Genomic DNA, 24,562 nt, shown 5'->3' on the forward strand with positions numbered 1-24,562 from the left:
ATGAAAGGAAGATACAGCTGGTTTCAGAGAAGATAAATCTGAAAACCTTCACTATTTTATGATAGCTTTAAAGTTTAATGTTAAAATACTTTCATTTAGTGAATCCAGAATCTTTGTGGCAAACCTCGAGCCATCAACCAAACCTGAAGAACAGTTTTCTTCTCTGTTGAGGATGTTTATTGGAACAGTGAGGATTCTGAGCTCACTTCCTGTTTCCCCTTTTCTTTATCAGTTAATGAGGAAGTCATAAGCTTGTTTTTTCTAAATTTGCAGGAATTTATAATTAATTTCTTCCACTGAAACATTTTACTAGCAAACCTTTCATCAAGAAGTCCCGTTTATTGGTAAAGTCTGATCACAAAGTTGTATTTTATTGTTTTTTGTGGCGTTTTCTTTTGCTGAGAATCAGCCATCGGTGATAAAATGGAAATTAGTTTCATTAAAACAAATTGCTTCTGTCAGTATTTCACAGTCACATGATCCTGTTCTTAGCCCCACCCCCGAGGACACAAACAAGTTGGAGCTTCAGAATGATAGTGAGGTACAGTCAGACCATTCTATACTACAGAACTACAGAATGATAGAGGTACAGTCAGACCATTCTACACTACAATCCAATCCAATCCAATCCAACTTTATTTGTAATGCACTTTACAAAACAACACAGTTGACCAAAGTGCAGTACACACATAAAACATATGAGACATTAAAAAAAAGAGTAAAACAAAACAGAAATAAAATTACAACTTAAAATCAATTAAAAGCTAGGGTAAAAAGATATGTTTTAAGAGCTGATTTAAATACAGGCAGTGAATCGATCTGTCGAAGGTGCAAAGGTAGTGCATTCCATAAGTTAGGACCAGCGACAGCAAAAGACCGAGCACCTCTCCTTCTCTTATTTGACTTTGGGGTCACCAACCATGAGAGGTCAGCTGACCTAAGGGAACGAGCAGGTACATAGGGCTGCACCAGCTCAGTCAGATACTGAGGTGCAAGGCCATGAAGGCATTTAAAAACAAATAAAAGAATTTTAAAATCAATTCTAAAACGTACAGGGAGCCAATGCAAAGACTTCAGAATAGGAGTTATGTGCTCTCTCTTTTTAGTCCCAGTCAAGAGCCGAGCTGCTGCATTTTGCACCATTTGTAGACGGTGCAGAAGTTTCTCATCAAGACCGGCATACAGAGCGTTGCAGTAATCAAGGCGGTTTGTGACAAATGCATGGATTAATATTTCAAAGTGTTTCATAGACAGAATAGGTTTAACTTTAGCCAGCTGTCGGATTTGAAAGAAACTTGTTTTAACCACTGAACTGACCTGGGCTTCAAGTTTGAGAGTGCAGTCAAGTTTTACAGCGAGATTGGTGATCACAGGCTTAAAATACTGGCTCAGTGCACCAAAATCATCAAGGGCAGGGGTTCCACCACTCGGCCCAAACACTGTCATTTCAGTTTTACTGTCATTTAAAAACAAGAGATTTAAGGACAACCAGTTCCTGATTTCCTCAACACAGTCAAGTAGCTGTTTTGCATTGTTGCCATTTCCTTGCTTCAGTGGCATGTACATTTGCGTATCATCTGCATACAGATGAAATGCAATGCCATGTTTCCTAAAAATTGTTCCAAGTGGAAGGAGATACAATGAAAAAAGCAGGGGGCCAAGAATGGACCCTTGGGGCACTCCACAATTTAGAGGGGATACTCTGGACTGAGAGGAGCCTATCCTAACACAGAATTCCCGATCAGTGAGGTAGGACCTCAGCCACTCCAATGCAGTGCCACGGATACCAACAGAGCTTTCTAAGCGGGTCAGTAGTATCTGGTGGTCTACAGTGTCAAAGGCAGCAGTCAAGTCAAGCAAAACAAGGATGACACTGTGACCACCATCGGTAGCTTGAAAGATGTCACTAACAACTCTCAATAAGGCAGTTTCAGTACTGTGCCTAGAATTGAAGCCGGACTGGAACACTTCAAAGACAAAATTCTCCTCTAAATATGCTTTTAATTGCTGGTACACAATTTTTTCAAGAAGTTTTGAGGTCAGCGCAAGCTTAGAGATCGGTCTAAAATTAGACATAATGTTGGAATCCAAGCCAGGCTTCTTAAGGAGAGGTTGCACCACTGCCCGTTTAAAACTCTTGGGCACACAACCAGAAATTAGACTGGTGTTAACAATTTCAAGCACATAAGGGGCGACTGTAGAGAACACTTCTTTAAACAAACGAGGTGGTAAGGGATCATTCGGTGATCCTGAAGGTTTCAGACTACAGGATGATAGTGAGGTACAGTCAGACCATTCTACACTACAGGATGATAGAGAGGTACAGGCAGACCATTCTACATGGAAGTGATCTTGTCACAAGAAACACACTTTGATTTTATGTGACTTTTGCAGATCTAAAATTAGATCATGATGGCGAGTTCTGCTGCAAATTACAACCTGCAGCAACGACAACCTTTAGGTGCATACTAACACCAACAGTTCAGAGACCTGAGGTACAGTCAGACCATTCTGCACTACAGAGCTACAGAATGATAGTGAGGCGTAATCAGACCATTCTACACTACAGAATAAGTTAGATAAGAGACTAAAGTTTCAGAATAAAGAGAAGCTGCTGACTGCTGTAGTTCCAGTGGAGTAGAAAGATGAGCTCCAGTTTCCTTAATGGAATAAATCCAGACAGCTGAAGCTCCGTCCTCCGACTGACTGTAGACTCTCCAGGTTCAGGAGAGTCGGTCTGGTGTTAACGGGTGTTGTTCCGGTGTTAACGGGTGTTGTTCCGGTGTTAACGGGTGTTGGTCCGGTGTTAACGGGTGTTGTTCCGGTGTTAACGGAAGTCGTTCCGGTGTTAACGGGAGTTGTTGTGGATGTGGTGTCAGCCTCTCTGTTATTTGTCCTTCCTTGTTCAGTCTCTCTTTGTGTCTCTCTGTGTGTCTGTCTTTGTATCTGTCTTTGTGTCTCCGTCCTTGGGCCTCAGTATCTCAGTCCATCCTTGCATGGAGATTGACTGGAGGCATGAATACATCACAGCTATCCATCCATGCATCCCATCCTCCCCCCCTCACCCTTCCTCCCCCTCCAACATCCTTCCTCAGCACTTATCACAAAGTTGGGATCTCATGCATTTTAATCGACATGTCTATCTCCGTTCTCCCCTCTCCTCCTCTTTTCTTTGACTTTGGATCAGTTGCATCCTTCACACAAACAACAACAACAACAACAAAACAAACCTCCCCCTCCTCCCCCGCCGCCTCCCCCGTCCCCTTTTTGAATCAATATTTGCCATCAGCGAATAAATCGTATAATTTCCTGACTGTTAGAAGAGTGCGACGCCGACATATTTACCTTCCACTCGTCTATTTTTCTGCTGTCGATCCCTCGTTCTCGCGCTGCGGCTATTAGCTAAGTGAAGGGGATGGATGGCCATGAAGCGCCGAGCGATAGCATCTCCATCAGAAGCCTCGACGTTGAAGAATGGTCGCCGCCTCTCTGATGACAGCGCAGCAAAAACACACACATACACACACGCATGACACACGCACACGCAACACACACATACTCACTGTAACACACACAGTCAGAGAAGAGACATTTACATATTCAAATGGGGCCGAGCGGTAATGATAAACGACAAGGAAAAAGTAGAATCAAGTAGCTATCGATGCAGAAAATGAAAAGAGGAGAAAGAGAAAAGAGAGGAGGAGGAGGAGGGAAATGAAGCAGCGGAGGAGAGTTACGCTAACAAGTGAAAGGAGGGAAGAAAGAGCAGAGTGATGGAGAGAAGACAGAGGAATGAAGTAAATACGAGTGGAGGAGCGTTACAGTAAGAGGAAGAAAGACGGAGCGAGTGAAGGACGAAAGAAGATAAAAGGCCGTTTTGTGTCTTGTTTTTGTCATTTTGCGTCTCTTTCTTGTAATATTTTGTCTCGTTTTTGTTGTTTTCTGTCTTTTTTGTCAGACTTTAGTGGTTTTGATCCTCCAGTAAAGTAATGTGGAAATGATAAACTGAGGCTGAATGTTGCTGAAGGAGTTGTGGTTCTTTATAGGTTATTATGCTGTGGTTTACTGGTCCGGTCCACTGGAGATCAGAGTGGACTGGATGTGGAACCTGGACTAAGATGAGTTGGACTCTCCTGATCTACAGGCTAAAATAAATCTGGAATTTTTAGAGGATCTAAATAACTGAGATGTTTTAGTGATTAGAGATGATCAGTAGATTCAGCCTCAGAGGGTTCAGGGTTGATAGAAGAACCAGCAGAACCTCTCAACCCGTCTGTTAATCGGGTTTTAATCCTCGTGTCGTCCTGCAGGTCAAATTGACCCCTTTTAAAGTTTGAAAATGTGGAAAAAAATATATTTTCACAGTGAAACTTCTGATGTCCACATTTTCAACATTTTTGGGAAATCTGTGAACATTTTTTGGTGGAAAAAAGAGAAATGTTAAAAAATGTTTCTTAAAGAACACACATAAAAATCAACCAAAATCAAGGGAATTTCACTGGATTTTGGTTGATTTTTATGTGAATGTTCTTTAAGAAAATATTAGAAGTTTTACTGATATATATGGAATCACTTTAGATATTTTTAGGATTTTTTGGAAGATTTTTACAAATTTTTTGAAAATATTTACAAGAATTTTCTTGCCACATTTGGAGGATTTTTTAAAATAAAACTTTTAAGGGAAACTTTTAAGGAAGTATTGGAATTTTCTTCCTGAAGGTTTTGTAAATTTTCAGAAATTTGGGAATCATTTTGGCAGAATTTTCGGATTTTTTTCAGACAAGGAAACAATATTTTTTGGGACAACAGGAGGGTTAGTCCACGGACAGTAAATGCTGGTATCTCCATCTGCAGCTGAGCTGTGATTCTAAAGGTGGAAATTTTCCTACAGTGTGTTAAAAAGTGAATTTCAGGTTCTGGAATAGAAACCGTCAGCTCCCCGACCGCAGAGCTCAGAGATTCAGGCGCTCAGCAGCTCTTGGTGCTACAAAACGCAGCGTTTCTTTCAAACCGTCCATGAAGCGCTCGGCTGTCTGCCGTCAAGTGCCGCTGCGCCGTTTGATTCCTGCGACTGCGGCGCTGCAGAGCTGCGACGGGTTTTCCCTTTAAAGTGGTCAAAGCAGCGAGTGAGAAAACTCCTGCGACGCTCAAACGCCTCATCAGGAGCTGAGCTGCAACAATAAGAGTCAAAGATCTGCTGCTGGTTCAAAGACCACAGGAAAATATGACTCTCCAGCTTCAGATCCTGTCAGGCTTCCATCTGAGTGGAGTTTTTACTGGAGGATTTTACAGCTTCAGAGTCTCCTGCTGTCAAATGATCGATATTTAGAGACATTGACAGGAGCTCCACTCAGACAGGCTTAAATAGAAGATAAATTAGGTTGTCTAATCCAGAAAATAAGTAGAAATTGGTGCACTGTTTAATATTGAGTCTTTCTTTTATTTTAACCAAGTTACCTAAACAGAACCATAAAATAAAATATTATAATATTGTAATAATATTAAAATGTTCATCATGCTTCAGATGTTTAGATTTCAGGGCTGGAAATGGAAATAAAACAACCTAATATTACATTAACTGTGAATATTCCCATGTTGAATAAAACACATAAAGTAGGCAGCATGATGCTCCCTGAAATAAAAGCTCTACTCGTTTAAAAACAGAAAATCTCATTATCTGCTGATGTGGAAATTCATATTAATTTATGCAAATATAATTCAAATTACCCGTGAATGAACTTTTATCATGTTATCTCATCATATTTAGAGATTTGGGTTTAAAGATGAAAAAACTTTAAAAAGTAACACGACCAACCCATCCACCAACCCGTCCACTCATCCACCGACCCATTCACCGACCCGTCAACCCGTCTACCAACCCATCCACCGACCCGTCCACTGACCCATCCACCCGTCCACCGACCCATTCACCGACCCGTCCACCCGTCTACCAACCCATCCGTCCACCCGTCCACTGACCCATCTACCGACCCATTCACCGACCCGTTCATATTAATTTATGCAAATATAATTCAAATTACCCGTGAATTAACTTTTATCACGTTATCTCATCATATTTAGAGATTTGTGTTTAAAGATGAAAAAACTTTAAAAAGTAACACGACCGACCCGTCCACCCATCTACCAACCCATCCACCGACCCGTCCACCCATCCACCGACCTGTCCACCAACCCGTCCACCCATCCACCAACCCGTCCACCCATCCACCGACCTGTCCACCAACCCGTCCACCCATCCACCGACCCGTCCACCCATCCACCGACCCGTCCACCCATCCACCGACCCATTCACCGACCCGTCCACCCGTCTACCAACCCATCCGTCCACCTGTCCACTGACCTGTCCACCGACCCATTCACCGACCCGTTCATATTAATTTATGCAAATATAATTCAAATTACCCGTGAATTAACTTTTATCACGTTATCTCATCATATTTAGAGATTTGTGTTTAAAGATGAAAAAACTTTAAAAAGTAACACGACCGACCCGTCCACCCATCTACCAACCCATCCACCGACCCGTCCACCCATCCACCGACCCGTCCACCCATCCACCGACCTGTCCACCAACCCGTCCACCCATCCACCAACCCGTCCACCCATCCACCGACCTGTCCACCAACCCGTCCACCCATCCACCGACCCGTCCACCCATCCACCGACCCGTCCACCCATCCACCGACCCATTCACCGACCCGTCCACCCGTCTACCAACCCATCCGTCCACCTGTCCACTGACCCATCCACCGACCCATTCACCGACCCTTTCATATTAATTTATGCAAATATAATTCAAATTACCCGTGAATTAACTTTTATCACGTTATCTCATCATATTTAGAGATTTGTGTTTAAAGATGAAAAAACTTTAAAAAGTAACACGACCGACCCGTCCACCCATCTACCAACCCATCCACCGACCCGTCCACCCATCCACCGACCTGTCCACCAACCCGTCCACCCATCCACCAACCCGTCCACCCATCCACCGACCTGTCCACCAACCCGTCCACCCATCCACCAACCCGTCCACCCATCCACCGACCTGTCCACCAACCCGTCCACCCATCCACCAACCCGTCCACCCATCCACCGACCCGTCCACCCGTCTACCAACCCATCCACCGATCCATCCACCAACCCGTCCACCCATCCACCAACCCGTCCACCCGTCTACCAACCCATCCACCGACCCATCCACCGACCCGTCCACCCATCCACCGACCCGTCCACCCATCCACCGACCCATCCACCCATCCACTGACCCGTCCACCGACCCGTCCACCAACCCATCCACCGACCCGTCCACCCGTCTACCAACCATCCACCGACCCGTCCACCCGTCTACCAACCCATCCACCGACCCGTCCACCGGCCCGACCTCCTCACCGTCATCAGCTACAGGGCATCCTGGTGAAACTACAAATAAAAAAGATGCTTTACTGTCTGATTCTTCTAAACCAGAGTCTGAACCTGAACTCAGAGAGGAACCTTTGGAGTTCACAAAAATGTTCCTTAAAGAACCACTTTGTGGGGGTTTTGGGTTCCATTTTGAACTTCATAACTTAATGTCCAAAAAACAACTGACAACAAGTTGTAAACCCAGTACCAGTAAACCCAGTACACCCAGTACACCCAGTACCAGCAGACTGATAGTTTGTTCCGTCCACAGAGCTCCTACACTGAGCTGATGATGATGGAGGGGAGGAAGAGCAGCCTGCTAGGCCGAGCCGAGTCCCTGAAGAGGAGCTCAACACACCTGCCCAGTACCTTTCACTGCAGGATCCACAACTTGACACACACCTGGAACCAGCTACAGGTAACGAACACACACCTGGAACCAGCTACAGGTAACTAACACACACCTGGAACCAGCTACAGGTAACTAACACACATACACTGTCCAAAAAACAGTCTCCACCTGGATTTAACTAGCAAACAGGTAAGATCCTTCCGCTGGATAACTACTGCAGTGATGAAACATCTTCTTTAGCTCAAGCTGATTCTCATTTCTAAACAACCATGTAGGAAGACATATCCTGTGGTCATGGAAGGATGTTAATCTGGCTCAGAAGGGTCAAATTATTGGCCTGCATCAAGCAAAGAAAACAACTGAGGAGATGAAACGACTAAAATCAGGTTAGGAACCGTCCAACTCATCATTAGAACCTGAAGGATAGTGGAGAACCATCATCTCCAGGAACTCTTAGATGATCGTAGGAAACCACCAGTAGAACTCATGGCTATTTGTTTGTGAAAGGAAGAACATTTCCACATGAAGGGAACTCAAAGGACTGGGACTAAACAGCTGTAGCTCCAAGAAAACCACTGATCAGTGGATGATCAGAAAAAAGGGCTTCAGTTTGCTGTGGAGCATAAAGATTGGATTCTGGAGGTCATGTGGTCTGATGAGTCCAGATCTACCCTGTTCCAGAGGGATGGGGGCAGTAGTTTAGGTTTGGATTTGGTAACAACTTTGTGTTGGTTTTTGACTGTTTTAGGATTGGTTTCAGACTGGATTCTGACTGGTTCTGAATGTTTTTGGACTGGTTTTGGTTTGATTCTGGTCCTGGTTTTAGACTTTCTGAGGACTGGTTTAGGACTGGTTCAGGACTGGTTCTACAATGTTGTAGACTTTTCTAGGAGTAGTTTAGGTTTGATTCTGGTCCTGGTTTAAGACTTTTTGAGGACTGGTTTCAGACTGTCTTAGGCAGGTCTTGTACTTTTTTCACCCCAAGAACACCAAACCTACCACCAAGCATGGTGGTGGCAGTATCATGCTCTGTGGAACTGACGCTTTACACAAAGTAAATAGAATAATGAAGAAGGAGGATTACCTCCACGTTCTTCAGGAGAACCTAAAACCATCAGCACAAGGCTGATGTTTCAACCGGACAATGAACCCAAACACACATCGGACATGGAAAAGAAATGGTTCCATCAGGCTGGAATGAAGGTTCTAGACTGGTCTCCCCAAAGTCCTGACTTAGACCCATCAAGAACCTGAAGAACCAAGTCGGAAAGACCACAAATGGAGCAGAACGGCACCAGAATTGATGCCGTTCTGCTCCATTTGTGGTCTTTCTGACTCAGACTTGAGTCAGTTAAATTGATATTATAATGATACTGCCACCTCCATGCCTGATGGTAGGTATAGAGTCCAGAGGAGTCGAGGATAAACCATCAGATTGGTCCATCAGGGTAAGAAGAGAAGCAGATGAAGTGATGTCCTCATCATGGCTAGTGGAGGTTAGGGTTGTGATCTGGGGTTGTTCAGGTCCACCAACGTTATGTTCCCAAAGAATGAGGTCAGTTGATACCTGAAGATACTGAAGGACCAGGTCTTTCCATCAGTGGAGGTTTTCTTCATGTTCCTAGATGACGATGAGGATTCATGGGGTCACATTGAGAATGAGTGCATCAGGGAGCATGAGATGGATTGTCCTCCACAGAGTCCAGACCTCAGAACCACTGAGAACCTCTGGGATGTTCTGGAGAAGACTTTGGTCCAACTCTCCCATCATCAGTAGAAGATCTTGGTACAACATTATTGCATCTCTGGACATGAATAGATGCTGAGACACTGAAGAAGATTGTAGAAAGGATGCCACAGGAAATGTTCTCAGAGCTAAAGGAGGTCCAGAGAAATATTATTAATATTATCTGTGTTTTGTGTCTCGTTTTTGTCATTTTGTGTCTCGTTTTTGTCATTTTGTGTCTCGTTTTTGTTGTCTTGTGTCTAATTTTTGTTCTTTTGTTCCTCATTTTTTTTGTTTTGTGTCGCAATTTTGTTGTTTTGTCTTGTTTTTGTTGTTTTGTGTCTTGTTTTTGTCGTTTTGTGTTTTGTTTTGTTGTTTCGTCTCTCATTTTTGTCGTTTTGTGTTGTTTTTGTCGTTTTGTTTCTCATTTTTGTTGTTTTGTGTCTAATTTTTATTGTTTTGTCTTATTTTTGTCGTTTCATGTCTCATTTTTGTCGTTTTGTGTCTTGTTTTTGTCATTTTGTGTCTTGTTTTTGTCGTTTCGTGTCTCGTATTTTGTCTTTTTGTGTCTTGTTTTTGTCATTTCCTGTCTAATTTTTGTCGTTTCGTGTCTTGTTTATGTCATTTCCTGTCTAGTTTTTGTTGTTTTGTGTCTCACGTTTGTCAGTGTGTCTTGTTTTTGTTGTTTCGTGTCTTGTTTTCATTTTGTGTCATATTTTTACTGTTTTGTCTTATTTTTGTTGTTTTGTCTAATTTTTGTTGAATGACTTTTTTATTGGACAGACAGTGTGTTATTTTCAGATGGATATGAAATCTCCACATCCTGATGAGTAGAACAGCATTAAAGGTTTTCTCAGTGAAACGTTTGAATGAATCCAGCTGATGAACATTAGTAGAAACTTTGACACCAACGCTGTAAAAGCCTCTGATTGGTCAGAAACAAACAGCTTCTTTGTTTTATTGAAGCTGTTGGTGAATAAACAGGTCCAGGATCAGTTCCATCCACTCTCTAAAAGCTCCGTCCTTCTCTTTGTTTCTGCTCTTTACAATTAGCCCTTTTATCTTTCCATTCTCACATTTCTCTGTTTGTTTTCCTCTAAACTTCAGTCTGATCATCAGCACAGACTTGCTGTAGTTCTTCATTAATATTATTATTATTCAGAGATTCTTCATGATGAGGCTGATTTCAAGAGAAAAGCTAAAAACACTAAAATATAGCACCACAGAAACAAACCTAGTTCACTGTTTAGTTCTTTCGGAAGCCAGGGACATGGCGGACACAGCCAGGGACTCTCCACCGGACACCACTTCCTTGTCCGCCCCCCACACCTCTGAACTAGATGCAGCCAACACAATCATCATCCGCCTGAAGGCAGACATCCGTCGTCTAACTGAGGAGCTAAAAATCAAATCAGATATACTCACCTCCTACATGAACGTCGCCTGCAAGCAGTCCCGCTACCTCGCTTCAGTCCAGTCCTCCCTCCACGACACCCTCCCGTGGGTCCCCGTCAGCCCTCGGCCCTCGTCCTGCTCAACTCCAAACCGACATCCATCCTGGTCCGAGGTTGTCATTCGTGGCAGAAGCAGCTGCAATGACCACACCGTCTCCCCGGCCCGACCAAATCTCATCAGCTTTGCGGCTCTGTCCCTACCGGCCAAGCCCCGGCCCGCCAACCCGGCGGCGACGCTGATCGGCGGCGACGCCTCCTTTTCCTCCAACCTGCCAGCTGCCGGAGCCCCTACGGCTCCCATCCGAACAGCCGACGGACCGCCAAAGGCTCTGGACCCCCCGACGTCCAACGCTGCGGATCGGCCGGCCTCCTCATCGGGGGCGGCTACCTCCCGGTCGCCGCTGGACGCCGGCGCAAAGACCACCTCCGCGCAAACGTGCGGTGGCCCCCGGGCTCAGCCTGGCTCCACCTGCAGGGTCTCCCCTCCGCGGGCGACCGGCAGCACTCGGTCCTCCTCCGGAGAGCAACAAACCCAGCGGTCCCAAACCCGGATATCCTCCGCAACCTCCCGACGACGTCTGCTGCGGGACGCGGTTCGCCGCCACTCCGCCGGGTCCGTCGGCAAAGATTTGGACCATCATAGCAGCTGTCTACAACGCGAGTTTGTAGACTCCTCATCGCTGCGTTTCCATCGCTCCACCATCACCTCCCCCCTTACCGACACCGAGCCACAGGGACAGCTGGCACCCGCGGCGGCTCCACTGCACACCAGCCCCGACGCAACCTCAGCTGGAAGCCCTCCACTCCACCTCTCCCGTAAGTTCACAACCTCCCGTCCACCACTTGCCCCACTCTTCGCCCCCACTACGCTCATCATTGGCGACAGTATCATGAGAAGCATCAGGTTCTTTAACGCTATCACACTGTCATTCCCCGGTGCTACAGCTGCAGATATCGCTGTTAAAATTCCTTCCGTTCTCCGCTCACTCCCCTCCTCTGTACACCGCATTATCCTTCTCGTCGGCTGCAACGACACAGCGCGCCCCCAGTCTGAGCAGACAAAACGTGATTTTCAAAATCTGACGGACTTACTGAAAGACTGCGGAAAGTCTATTTTTATTAGCGGGCCCCTACCAATGGTGAACAACAATTCTGAGCGCTTCAGCAGACTGCTCAGCCTGAACACCTGGATTAGCTCGTTCTGCCGTGCCAGCAGAATTAACTTTATTGACAATTTTAACTGTTTCTGGAACAGGCCAGAATATTTTAACAGTGATGGCATTCATCCAAACAGGTCCGGCAGATCACATTTAGTCTCAAATATCCAATACACCGTCCACACTTCAGACTGACTAATGCCAGTGTTTACATCCATCTCTTCTTCACGCTCCACTGAACCGCCTCCCAGCTACAGCGCCCCCCCTCTGTCCCCACCTGGAACTCCCCCCATCTTCCCCTCCAGCACACCCACTGCCTCCCCCCTCTGGCTCCCCCTGCCCGTCACCCCCGCTCTACCAGAATTCAACAAGCTGCCAAATCCCCACCATCATCAGCTTCAGACCACCTCGGCAGCCCACCCTCAGAAAGTGCCACTTTGCTAACCTTCGCCCACTTCCACGGACCTCACAGCCTTGTCCCCAGAAGCCCTCCCCTAATCACACATCCACACTTCACCTGAACTTTGCCCTCTTCAACACCCGCTCCGTCACCAGCAAAGGCCCCATTCTACAATTATTCATCCTGGACAATAAACTGGACTTCCTCTGTCTAACCGAAACATGGCACAAACCACTGGACTTCTACCCACTCAACCAAGCCACTCCCTCCGGATACACGTACCCCAACTCACCCCGCCCAGAAGGTCGAGGAGGCGGCATCGCAGTCATCCACAAACAGGTCTTCACAACCATCCCACTTTCCATCCCTGCCTCCCCCTCCTTTGAACACCTTGTTTTTAAATTACCCGGTCCCACCCCAATGGTCACTGCTATCATTTACCGCCCACCTAAACCAAACCCCTCATTTCTCCCTGACTTTTCCCACTTTGCCACCCAGCTATTAGCTACATCTCCGTCAGTCCTCATCCTTGGTGACTTCAACTTTCACATGGACAACCTTCACAGTAAATCTGCCTCTGACTTCCTAGACCTCCTACAATCACTCAACCTCACCCAGCATGTCAATTTCCCCACCCACAACCATGGACACATCCTCGATCTGGTTTGCTCCTCTGGTCTTACAGTCCTAAATATCTCCAGCTGTCATCTCTCCATCTCTGACCACCTAGCAATAACTATGGACATCAGCCTCCCCACCCCACTGCCCAAGGAAAAACGGACAATCTTTTTTAGAAACACTAGATCACTCTCCCCCTCTGTATTCTCCGCCTCACTGACCACTGCATTGTCCATCTCCCCTCCCCCATCAATCAATAACCCCACTGACCTCATCAACCACTACAATCATACTCTCTCTTCCTGTCTTGATCAGCTTGCTCCCCTCAAATCCAAATTAGTCACTTTCTCCCACTCTGCTCCATGGTACACCCCCGAACTCCACCTCATGAAAGCCCATAAACGACAGCTGGAACGTCTTGTCAAGAAAACAAACCTGACAGTTCACCGCCAAGCCTACTCCGACTTCCTCCAACAATACAAAGACGCCCTGAAATCTGCACGGTCCACTTTCTACTCTGACCTGGTCAATACCAGCTCCAACAACCCCAAGTCCCTCTTCTCAACTGTCAATAAACTCCTTGCCCCCCCGGACACCGTCTCAAACTCGTTCACCACCGACAAGTGCAACCTATTCCTCTCTTTTTTCCATAACAAAATCATCTCCATCCACAACAGCCTTGTCACCTCTCCCACCTCACTTGATCCCCCCTCTCCTCCACCAAACCCTCTGAACTTTCCCCCCCTGGCCCACTTCTCGCCCGTTTCCCCCCTGGACCTGCCCAAATTCATCACTGGAACTAAAAACTCCACATCCTGCCTGGACCCCATCCCCACTGACCTCCTCAAAAACTGCCTCCCTGTTATCTCCCCCCTCATCTCTAACATCATCAACACTTCCCTCAGTACTGGCTGTGTCCCCTCACCCCTCAAGCTCGCCTCTGTCTCCCCCATCCTCAAAAAACCTGGTTTGGATCCAACCTCCCCTCACAACTTCCGGCCCATCTCCAACCTCCCCTTCTTATCCAAAACATTAGAACGTGTCGTCGCTGCCCAGTTGAAAACTCATCTCACCTCCAACAACCTGTATGAAACCTTTCAATCCGGATTCCGCTCTCATCACAGCACTGAAACTGCTCTCCTCAAGGTCACCAATGATCTCCTCCTCTCCTCAGACTCTGGACAAGTCACCATCCTCATTCTTCTCGACCTCTCTGCAGCATTTGACACAATCAATCACTCCATCCTCCTGTCCCGCCTTCAATCCTCCATTAACATCACCGGCACCGCCCTCACCTGGTTCACATCATATCTCACAAATCGACAACAATTCATCAAGGTCAACAACTGCACATCCGCCACCGCCCCCCTGTCCCATGGTGTCCCTCAAGGATCAGTCCTTGGCCCCCTCCTCTTTATCCTGTACCTCCTCCCCCTCGGCAACATCATCCGCCGCCACAACCTACACTTCCATTGTTACGCCGACGATATCCAACTCTACATCTCCACCAACACCACCGCCACCACCACCCTCCCCTCTCTCTCCAGCTGCCTGGCCGACATTAAATCCTGGATGAGGAAAAATTTTCTTCTGCTAAACTGCGACAAGACTGATCTCATCTTTATTGGACCTAAATCACTCACACCATTTCCCCACTCCCCCATTACCATTGATAACACCACCCTATCTCCTTCTGCTCACATCCGCAACCTCGGTGTGATATTTGACAGCAACCTCACTTTTGAACCCCACATTAATCAGATCACCAAAACTGCCTATTTCCATCTCCGCAACATCGCCCGTCTCCGCCCCTTCCTCTCCTTCTCAGCCGCTGAAACCCTCATTCATGCCTTCGTCACTTCCCGCCTTGACTACTGCAATAGCATTCTCTTCGGCTCCACCTCCAAAGTTCTCAATAAACTTCAACTCATTCAAAACTCTGCTGCCCGACTCCTCACCCGAACCTGTTCTCACGACCATATCACCCCCGTCCTGCAGAACCTCCATTGGCTCCCCATTTCACACCGCATCCAGTACAAACTGCTTCTCCTCACCTTCAAGTCCATCCATAATCTTGCCCCCTCTTACCTTACCGATTTGCTCCTCCCCTACACCCCCCCCAGGAATCTCCGTTCCTCCCACACAAACCTCCTTTCCATCCCGCACAGGACCAGCCGGCGACATTGGGGGGACAGAGCCTTCGCCATTGCCGCCCCCACACTCTGGAACTCCCTCCCCCATGCCCTCCGTGACTGCACCAACCTCACCACATTTAAATCCCTTTTAAAGACTCACCTTTTTAGATCTGCTTTCTTTAAGTGATTCTGTATTTTATCTTGAACTTGTTTTACTATCTACTGATTTTAGTTAACAGTTTTGTTTTATCTTATTGTATTTTATGTACAGCGTCTTTGAGTTTTTGGAAAAGCGCTTTATAAATAAAATTTATTATTATTAAAACGTCTTTAAATCGTTCTTAAACGTTCGAAGCTTCTCCTTCGTCTTCTGTGTTTCCACGGCAACCAGTCCTGAAGCATCAGAAATGACTGAAGGTCAATAAAATAAACGATGAAGAAACAGATTTATGACACAAACATCAGAATGTGGCTGGAAACGTGAAAAAATTTATGAAAGAACGAAACCTGAGAATAGCGTTACTGTATTTGTCGTTTTGGCATTAATTTTGTTGTTTTGTCTAGTTTTTGTCATTTTGCATCTCGTTTTTTGTCGTTTTATGCCTCATTTTTGTCGTTTTGTGTCTAGCTTTTGTCGTTTGGTGTCTCGTTTTTGTTGTTTCGTGTCAATTTTTTGTCGTTTTGTGTCACATGGTTTAAAACCATCTCTCTTGAGGGTGTTGTCGTTATAAAGTAACGCTGTTCTAAAGTCAGAAACAACAAAATGAGCATAATGTGAGAATGAAGATGAGAACCGCTGATGGACTCAGAGGATCATCAGATTCTTCCAGTGATTCTGTTCATCAAACCGCCTGCAGAGGACACAAAACGTATATTTTTAGAGAGAAGCTGTTTGTGTAAAACGTTGTGTTAAATTACATCTGTCTGCCTTCATAATGACTCCCAGCACAAAGCTAACAGCACATTTCAGCTCAGGGGTCCTAAAGTGGACCTTTTTACCTGCCAGAGTTCAGGGAAGACGAGAGGCGACGCTCACAGCTTTAGTCCAAACTCATAGAGATGGAAATGAGCTGCAGGATCCCCCACAGAGAGCCTGAGCACAGGAAAACAAAGAGCAGCTAAAAGCAGCTAAAAACTGCAGCTAAAAAACAGCTACAAAACCAGCTCAATCTGCATGAAGCCACGTCTGGACACTTTAACTCTGATTCAACAGTTCAGTGGGGAAGACAGTCTGGTTCCACATTAAACTGAAGCTCCATCCACATTCTGAACCCTCAGATAAACTCCTCCATCAGTGGGTCATTAATAAGAAGCAGTGTGTTTTTACAGCATTACTGTCATTTTGGTTCAGAGTAATCTTTAGTATTATTGTTTGTTTTATATTGTTGGCAACACTAGAAGGATTTCATGTTTGAATCATGTTTATTTTTCATTTTATAACAGATTTTGAACATTTTAATAACTGAAAAAGAAGAATATTACACAGAACAGCAACAGAAGAATGAAAAACATCCATTGTGTGGACATTTTTCAGCTCTTTTCCTCCACTCCATAACCTCTCTGTGATGTTATCAGGGATAAGGAACTGGAGTAGTAACACCAGACACAAAACGACAACAACAAGACAGAAAACGACAACAATGAGACACAAAGCGACAACAACAAGAGAGAAAACAACAAAAACAAGACAGAAAAGAACAAGAACGAGACAGAAAACAACAAAAACGACACACAAAGCGACAACAACGAGCCTTAAAGTGATTTTATTGTTGGAAGCAGAAGCAAAAGCAGCTGTTTCCTGGATATAATATAATATTTTACTGAGTCGAGTCTGTGGTCAAACTGAACCAGAGCTGAGCCGTAATGATGTCATCGCTGTGGTTATTATGACATCGTGTCCAGTGACATCACTCAGACTGACATCACGTCCTCCTGCTATCGATCGGCTCCTCCAGCTGATGATTAATGTTCTATTGATCGACCTGCTGCTGTCCATGGAGAACATCTGCTGCTCTCCATGGAGAACATCTGCTGCTCTCCATGGAGAACATCTGCTGCTCTCCATGGAGAACATCTGCTGCTCTCCATGGTAAACATCTGATGGTGAACATCTGTTGCGTCTTCTGTCCTTCCAGGAGATCCTGTCGGAGCGTTCTGGGCCTGGTTCCTCCCAGCAGAACCCCTGTTCTAACAGGAACTTCCTGCCGTCTGGAGGCCAGGGAGGTTCCGTGGAGAACCCTCGTTCTGCTCTGTCTCCTCTGACCAACTCTCTGCTGGAGCAGCTGGAGACCAGGATCAAGGAGCTGAAGGCCTGGCTGAGGGACACCGAGCTGCTCATCTTCAACTCCTGCCTCCAGGACAAGGACCAATCAGAGCAGCTGCTCAGCTTCAAGGTAGGACCAGGACAGGTAGAGCAGCTGTTAGAGCTGTGATAGAACATCCAGGATGGAGGCCCTGGAGGTGGACGGGTGAAGGTCAGGAACTCAGATACTGTCAGTAGATCTCAGGTTGGATCGTTCTTCATCCTGTGGAGATCTCAGCTGATAGAAACCAGAAAGTTTCTCATCAGTTTGGAGAATTTTTGAGTCATTTTGGACAATTTTCAGGTTATTCTGGTCCTCAGCTGGATGGATTTAAACTGATCTAGAATCAGTGTTTGAGTTCTGGTAAAAACTGACTCCAGATCAGTTTACATCCATCCATGTATCACAGTCTGAACACTGAATATTAGACAAACCTGTGTGTGTCTGAGTGTGTTAACGAGGCCGATGGAAGCGTCTCGTTGTGTATCTGATGTATGGAGGAATCAGTTGTGTGTCTGTTTGTGTCTGTTGTGTATCTGATGTATGGAGGAATCAGCAGTTAGCCTGAGAAGCTGCATGACGCTAACAGGAAATTAATCAGAGAGCAGCTAGCTGCGCTGATTAGCCTAGCCCTGCCGCGTGACTGACAGACACACAGAGACGCACAACACACACACACACAGTGGCACACACACACACGCTGATCCATGCATATAAGAGTATATACGTGCCGCTGCCTGCTGGGATAAACGACTTACAGATACAGCAAATATAACGACGACAACAGGAGTTCAGATGCACAAAAAGTTCCACAAACACTCACAAACACTTTTTATTACATCATCGTTTAGGTTGTTTAGGTTTATTTAACTAACAAACAAACAAACAAAAAAATGAAATCTGGTTCAGAATCAGTCCAGAGAATTCCTGCATCTGGAGGTTTATTATCTGGATTTTAGTCTCAAATTTAGTTCTGAATGAGTCGATTAATGTCCATAAAGACTAAAATTATCGAGTTTATATTAGATATTAATATGTTATAATACCATATTTATTTAGGTTGTCTATATTTAACTCTCTCATATCTATAATTCTCAGGTATACTAGTGTTTTATATCAGTGTATATATATATACACACACACACACACACACACACACACACACACACACACACACACACATATATATGTATGTATATTGTTTTTGTCATTTTGTGTTTTCTTTTTGTTGGTAGCATCTCCCAACAGTTTAAAGAAAAGGTTGATTTTCAAACGTCTTGGATCCCAGATGTCCTCCAGTTCTGGAATGATCCATAAAGTGTTCCTGTGGTAGACGTCTTGGTTCTGACACCAGGTGGACGTGGTTCAGGTGGAGAATCAGTGATTATTCATGAGAACTAAATGATGAAAGTGAGCAGAAACAGAGTTTATCTCAGACTCTGTCAGCGGGAAGCCATTGATTGGTGGCAGAAAGAGGCAGAGCTGCTCAGATTGGAAATATTGATAGGAATCATTTAGACGCCACAAAGAGAGAAAAGATCAGTCGTCTGATTCTGCTTCGATTTCTGCTCTTCAGCTCATTACTGTACTCACCTATGAGACACAGCAGGGGTCAGCACCCAGCACACACACTACACACAATACAACACAACAACACACAATATAGCACAATAAATATACAATATAACACACAATAGACAACATAGATGATACAAAATAACACAAACACACACTGTAAAACACACACATGAACCGTCATGTTTCAGACATACTCAGCTGAACATACAAGAACAAACACATGTTCTAAACATGTTCCTTTAGTTCTCATCTTGATTTTTTCGGAGTTTCCAGTTTTTGTTTTTTTTAAATTTCTGAATTTATTTCATCCAGTGAAGGAAAACAGGAAGTCCAGAAACTCCTGGAGGTGAAATTCAACATGAACACGTTTACCGTCTGTATTTTCTCTAGACTGAAAACTCTCTTTAGTCCCGTCATAATGATGCAGATCTCTGAAGATTCTCAATATATCCTCATCTTGAGCATATTTGTTCCAGAACTGTAGTTTCAGAACATCATTTTAACTGCTTCTGTTTCTGTTCTTTGAGGTTAGCTGGTCTGGTTTCCATCTTCTTCTACTTTGTTTATTGCAGCTGATGCAGCCACAGCACCACCTTCTGACACCACACTGCCCCCTTCTAGTCAGCAAACAAACTCACTTCTTATTTTTGTATCATTTCAATACATAAAAGCATACATATGTTCTTGTTGTGTTTATATGCTGGTTCTTGGTGTGTTTATATGTTGGTTCTTGGTGTGTTTATATGTTGGTTCTTGGTGTGATTATGTGTTGGTTCTTGGTGTGTTTATATGTTGGTTCTTGTTGTGTTTATATGTTGGTTCTTGGTGTGATTATGTGTTGGTTCTTGGTGTGTTTATATGTTGGTTCTTGGTGTGATTATGTGTTGGTTCTTGGTGTGTTTATATGTTGGTTCTCGTTGTGTTTATATGTTGGTTCTTGTTGTGTTTATATGTTGGTTTTTGTTGTGTTTATATGTTGGTTCTTGGTGTGTTTATATGTTGGTTCTTGTTGTGTTTATGTGTTGGTTCTTGGTGTGTTTATATGTTGGTTCTCGTTGTGTTTATATGTTGGTTCTTGTTGTGTTTATATGTTGGTTCTTGGTGTGTTTATATGTTGGTTCTTGTTGTGTTTATATGTTGGTTCTTGTGTTTGTATGTTGGTTCTTGTTGTGTTTATATGTTGGTTCTTGTTGTGTTTATATGTTGGTTCTTGTTGTGTTAATATGTTGGTTCTTGGTGTGATTATGTGTTGGTTCTTGGTGTGTTTATATGTTGGTTCTTGGTGTGTTTATATGTTGGTTCTTGGTGTGATTATATGGTGGTTCTTGTTGTGTTTATATGTTGGTTCTTGTGTTTGTATGTTGGTTCTTGTTGTGTTTATATGTTGGTTCTTGTTGTGTTTATATGTTGGTTCTTGTTGTGTTTATATGTTGGTTCTTGTTGTGTTTACATGTTGGTTCTTGGTGTGATTATGTGTTGGTTCTTGGTGTGTTTATATGTTGGTTCTTGGTGTGTTTATATGTTGGTTCTTGGTGTGATTATATGGTGGTTCTTGTTGTGTTTATATGTTGGTTCTTGTTGTGTTTATATGTTGGTTCTTGGTGTGATTATATGGTGGTTCTTGTTGTGTTCATATGTTGGTTCTTGTTGTGTTTATATGTTGGTTCTTGGTGTGTTTATATGTTGGTTCTTGGTGTGATTATATGGTGGTTCTTGTTGTGTTTATATGTTGGTTCTTGTTGTGTTTATATGTTGGTTCTTGTTGTGTTCATATGGTGGTTCTTGTTGTGTTTATATGTTGGTTCTTGTTGTGTTTATATGGTGGTTCTTGTTGTGTTTATATGTTGGTTCTTGTTGTGTTTATATGCTGGTTCTTGGTGTGTTTATATGTTGGTTCTTGGTGTGTTTATATGTTGGTTCTTGTGTTTGTATGTTGGTTCTTGTTGTGTTTATATGTTGGTTCTTGTTGTGTTTATATGTTGGTTCTTGTGTTTATATGTTGGTTCTTGTTGTGTTTACATGTTGGTTCTTGGTGTGATTATGTGTTGGTTCTTGGTGTGTTTATATGTTGGTTCTTGTTGTGTTTATATGTTGGTTCTTGGTGTGATTATATGGTGGTTCTTGTTGTGTTTATATGTTGGTTCTTGGTGTGTTTATATGTTGGTTCTTGGTGTGATTATATGGTGGTTCTTGTTGTGTTTATATGTTGGTTCTTGTTGTGTTTATATGGTGGTTCTTGTTGTGTTTATATGTTGGTTCTTGTTGTGTTTATATGCTGGTTCTTGGTGTGTTTATATGTTGGTTCTTGGTGTGTTTATATGGTGGTTCTTGGTGTGTTTATATGTTGGTTCTTGTTGTGTTTATATGCTGGTTCTTGGTGTGTTTATATGTTGGTTCTTGGTGTGTTTATATGTTGGTTCTTGTTGTGTTTATATGTTGGTTCTTGTTGTGTTCATATGGTGGTTCTTGTTGTGTTTATATGTTGGTTCTTGTTGTGTTTATATGGTGGTTCTTGTTGTGTTTATATGTTGGTTCTTGTTGTGTTTATATGCTGGTTCTTGGTGTGTTTATATGTTGGTTCTTGGTGTGTTTATATGTTGGTTCTTGTGTTTGTATGTTGGTTCTTGTTGTGTTTATATGTTGGTTCTTGTTGTGTTTATATGTTGGTTGTTGTTGTGTTTATATGTTGGTTCTTGTTGTGTTTACATGTTGGTTCTTGGTGTGATTATGTGTTGGTTCTTGGTGTGTTTATATGTTGGTTCTTGGTGTGTTTATATGTTGGTTCTTGGTGTGATTATATGGTGGTTCTTGTTGTGTTTATATGTTGGTTCTTGTTGTGTTTATATGTTGGTTCTTGGTGTGATTATATGGTGGTTCTTGTGTTCATATGTTGGTTCTTGGTGTGTTTATATGTTGTTCTTGGTGTGTTTATATGGTGGTTCTTGTTGTGTTTATATGTTGGTTCTTGTTGTGTTTATATGTTGGTTCTTGTTGTGTTCATATGGTGGTTCTTGTTGTGTTTATATGTTGGTTCTTGTTGTGTTTATATGTTGGTTCTTGGTGTGTTTATATGTTGGTTCTTGTTGTGTTTATATGTTGGTTCTTGGTGTGTTTATATGTTGGTTCTTGGTGTGATTATATGGTGGTTCTTGTTGTGTTTATATGTTGGTTCTTGTTGTGTTTATATGGTGGTTCTTGTTGTGTTTATATGTTGGTTCTTGTTGTGTTTATATGTATATGGTGGTTCTTGTTGTGTTTATATGTTGGTTCTTGTTGTGTTTATATGTTGGTTCTTGGGTGTGATTATATGGTGGTTCTTGTGTTCATATGTTGGTTCTTGGTGTGTTTATATGTTGTTCTTGGTGTGTTTATATGGTGGTTCTTGTTGTGTTTATATGTTGGTTCTTGTTGTGTTTATATGTTGGTTCTTGTTGTGTTCATATGGTGGTTCTTGTTGTGTTTATATGTTGGTTCTTGTTGTGTTTATATGTTGGTTCTTGGTGTGTTTATATGTTGGTTCTTGTTGTGTTTATATGTTGGTTCTTGGTGTGTTTATATGTTGGTTCTTGGTGTGATTATATGGTGGTTCTTGTTGTGTTTATATGTTGGTTCTTGTTGTGTTTATATGGTGGTTCTTGTTGTGTTTATATGTTGGTTCTTGTTGTGTTTATATGCTGGTTCTTGGTGTGTTTATATGTTGGTTCTTGGTGTGTTTATATGGTGGTTCTTGGTGTGTTTATATGTTGGTTCTTGTTGTGTTTATATGCTGGTTCTTGGTGTGTTTATATGTTGGTTCTTGGTGTGTTTATATGTTGGTTCTTGTTGTGTTTATATGCTGGTTCTTGGTGTGTTTATATGTTGGTTCTTGGTGTGTTTATATGTTGGTTCTTGTTGTGTTTATATGCTGGTTCTTGGTGTGATTATATGGTGGTTCTTGTTGTGTTTATATGTTGGTTCTTGTTGTGTTTATATGTTGGTTCTTGTTGTGTTCATATGGTGGTTCTTGTTGTGTTTATATGTTGGTTCTTGTTGTGTTTATATGGTGGTTCTTGTTGTGTTTATATGTTGGTTCTTGTTGTGTTTATATGCTGGTTCTTGGTGTGTTTATATGTTGGTTCTTGGTGTGTTTATATGTTGGTTCTTGTGTTTGTATGTTGGTTCTTGTTGTGTTTATATGTTGGTTCTTGTTGTGTTTATATGTTGGTTCTTGTTGTGTTTATATGTTGGTTCTTGTTGTGTTTACATGTTGGTTCTTGGTGTGATTATGTGTTGGTTCTTGGTGTGTTTATATGTTGGTTCTTGGTGTGTTTATATGTTGGTTCTTGGTGTGATTATATGGTGGTTCTTGTTGTGTTTATATGTTGGTTCTTGGTGTGTTTATATGTTGGTTCTTGGTGTGTTTATATGGTGGTTCTTGGTGTGTTTATATGTTGGTTCTTGTTGTGTTTATATGCTGGTTCTTGGTGTGTTTATATGTTGGTTCTTGGTGTGTTTATATGTTGGTTCTTGTTGTGTTCATATGTTGGTTCTTGTTGTGTTCATATGGTGGTTCTTGTTGTGTTTATATGTTGGTTCTTGTTGTGTTTATATGGTCGTTCTTGTTGTGTTTATATGTTGGTTCTTGTTGTGTTTATATGCTGGTTCTTGGTGTGTTTATATGTTGGTTCTTGGTGTGTTTATATGTTGGTTCTTGTGTTTGTATGTTGGTTCTTGTTGTGTTTATATGTTGGTTCTTGTTGTGTTTATATGTTGGTTCTTGTTGTGTTTATATGTTGGTTCTTGTTGTGTTTACATGTTGGTTCTTGGTGTGATTATGTGTTGGTTCTTGGTGTGTTTATATGTTGGTTCTTGGTGTGTTTATATGTTGGTTCTTGGTGTGATTATATGGTGGTTCTTGTTGTGTTTATATGTTGGTTCTTGGTGTGTTTATATGTTGGTTCTTGGTGTGATTATATGGTGGTTCTTGTTGTGTTTATATGTTGGTTCTTGTTGTGTTTATATGTTGGTTCTTGTTGTGTTTATATGCTGGTTCTTGGTGTGTTTATATGTTGGTTCTTGGTGTGTTTATATGGTGGTTCTTGGTGTGTTTATATGTTGGTTCTTGTTGTGTTTATATGCTGGTTCTTGGTGTGTTTATATGTTGGTTCTTGGTGTGTTTATATGTTGGTTCTTGTTGTGTTTATATGTTGGTTCTTGTTGTGTTCATATGGTGGTTCTTGTTGTGTTTATATGTTGGTTCTTGTTGTGTTTATATGGTGGTTCTTGTTGTGTTTATATGTTGGTTCTTGTTGTGTTTATATGCTGGTTCTTGGTGTGTTTATATGTTGGTTCTTGGTGTGTTTATATGTTGGTTCTTGTGTTTGTATGTTGGTTCTTGTTGTGTTTATATGTTGGTTCTTGTTGTGTTTATATGT

At 43.0% G+C, this 24,562-nt stretch overlaps 1 protein-coding gene across 1 annotated transcript in view; it reads left to right on the forward strand.

The window, feature by feature from the left end:
• akap6 (A kinase (PRKA) anchor protein 6) overlaps window positions 1–24,562 on the forward strand; it is a 162,204-nt gene that overhangs the window by 86,649 nt on the left and 50,993 nt on the right. The window contains exons 7-8 of the mRNA XM_055005983.1: window positions 7,697–7,843; window positions 17,403–17,660. Of these exons, the coding sequence (XP_054861958.1) occupies window positions 7,697–7,843; window positions 17,403–17,660 (405 nt within the window). The remainder of the gene's footprint in view (window positions 1–7,696; window positions 7,844–17,402; window positions 17,661–24,562) is intronic.

This window comes from Amphiprion ocellaris, chromosome 20 (genome assembly GCF_022539595.1).
Source record: "Amphiprion ocellaris isolate individual 3 ecotype Okinawa chromosome 20, ASM2253959v1, whole genome shotgun sequence".
Lineage (NCBI taxonomy): Eukaryota > Metazoa > Chordata > Actinopteri > Pomacentridae > Amphiprion > Amphiprion ocellaris.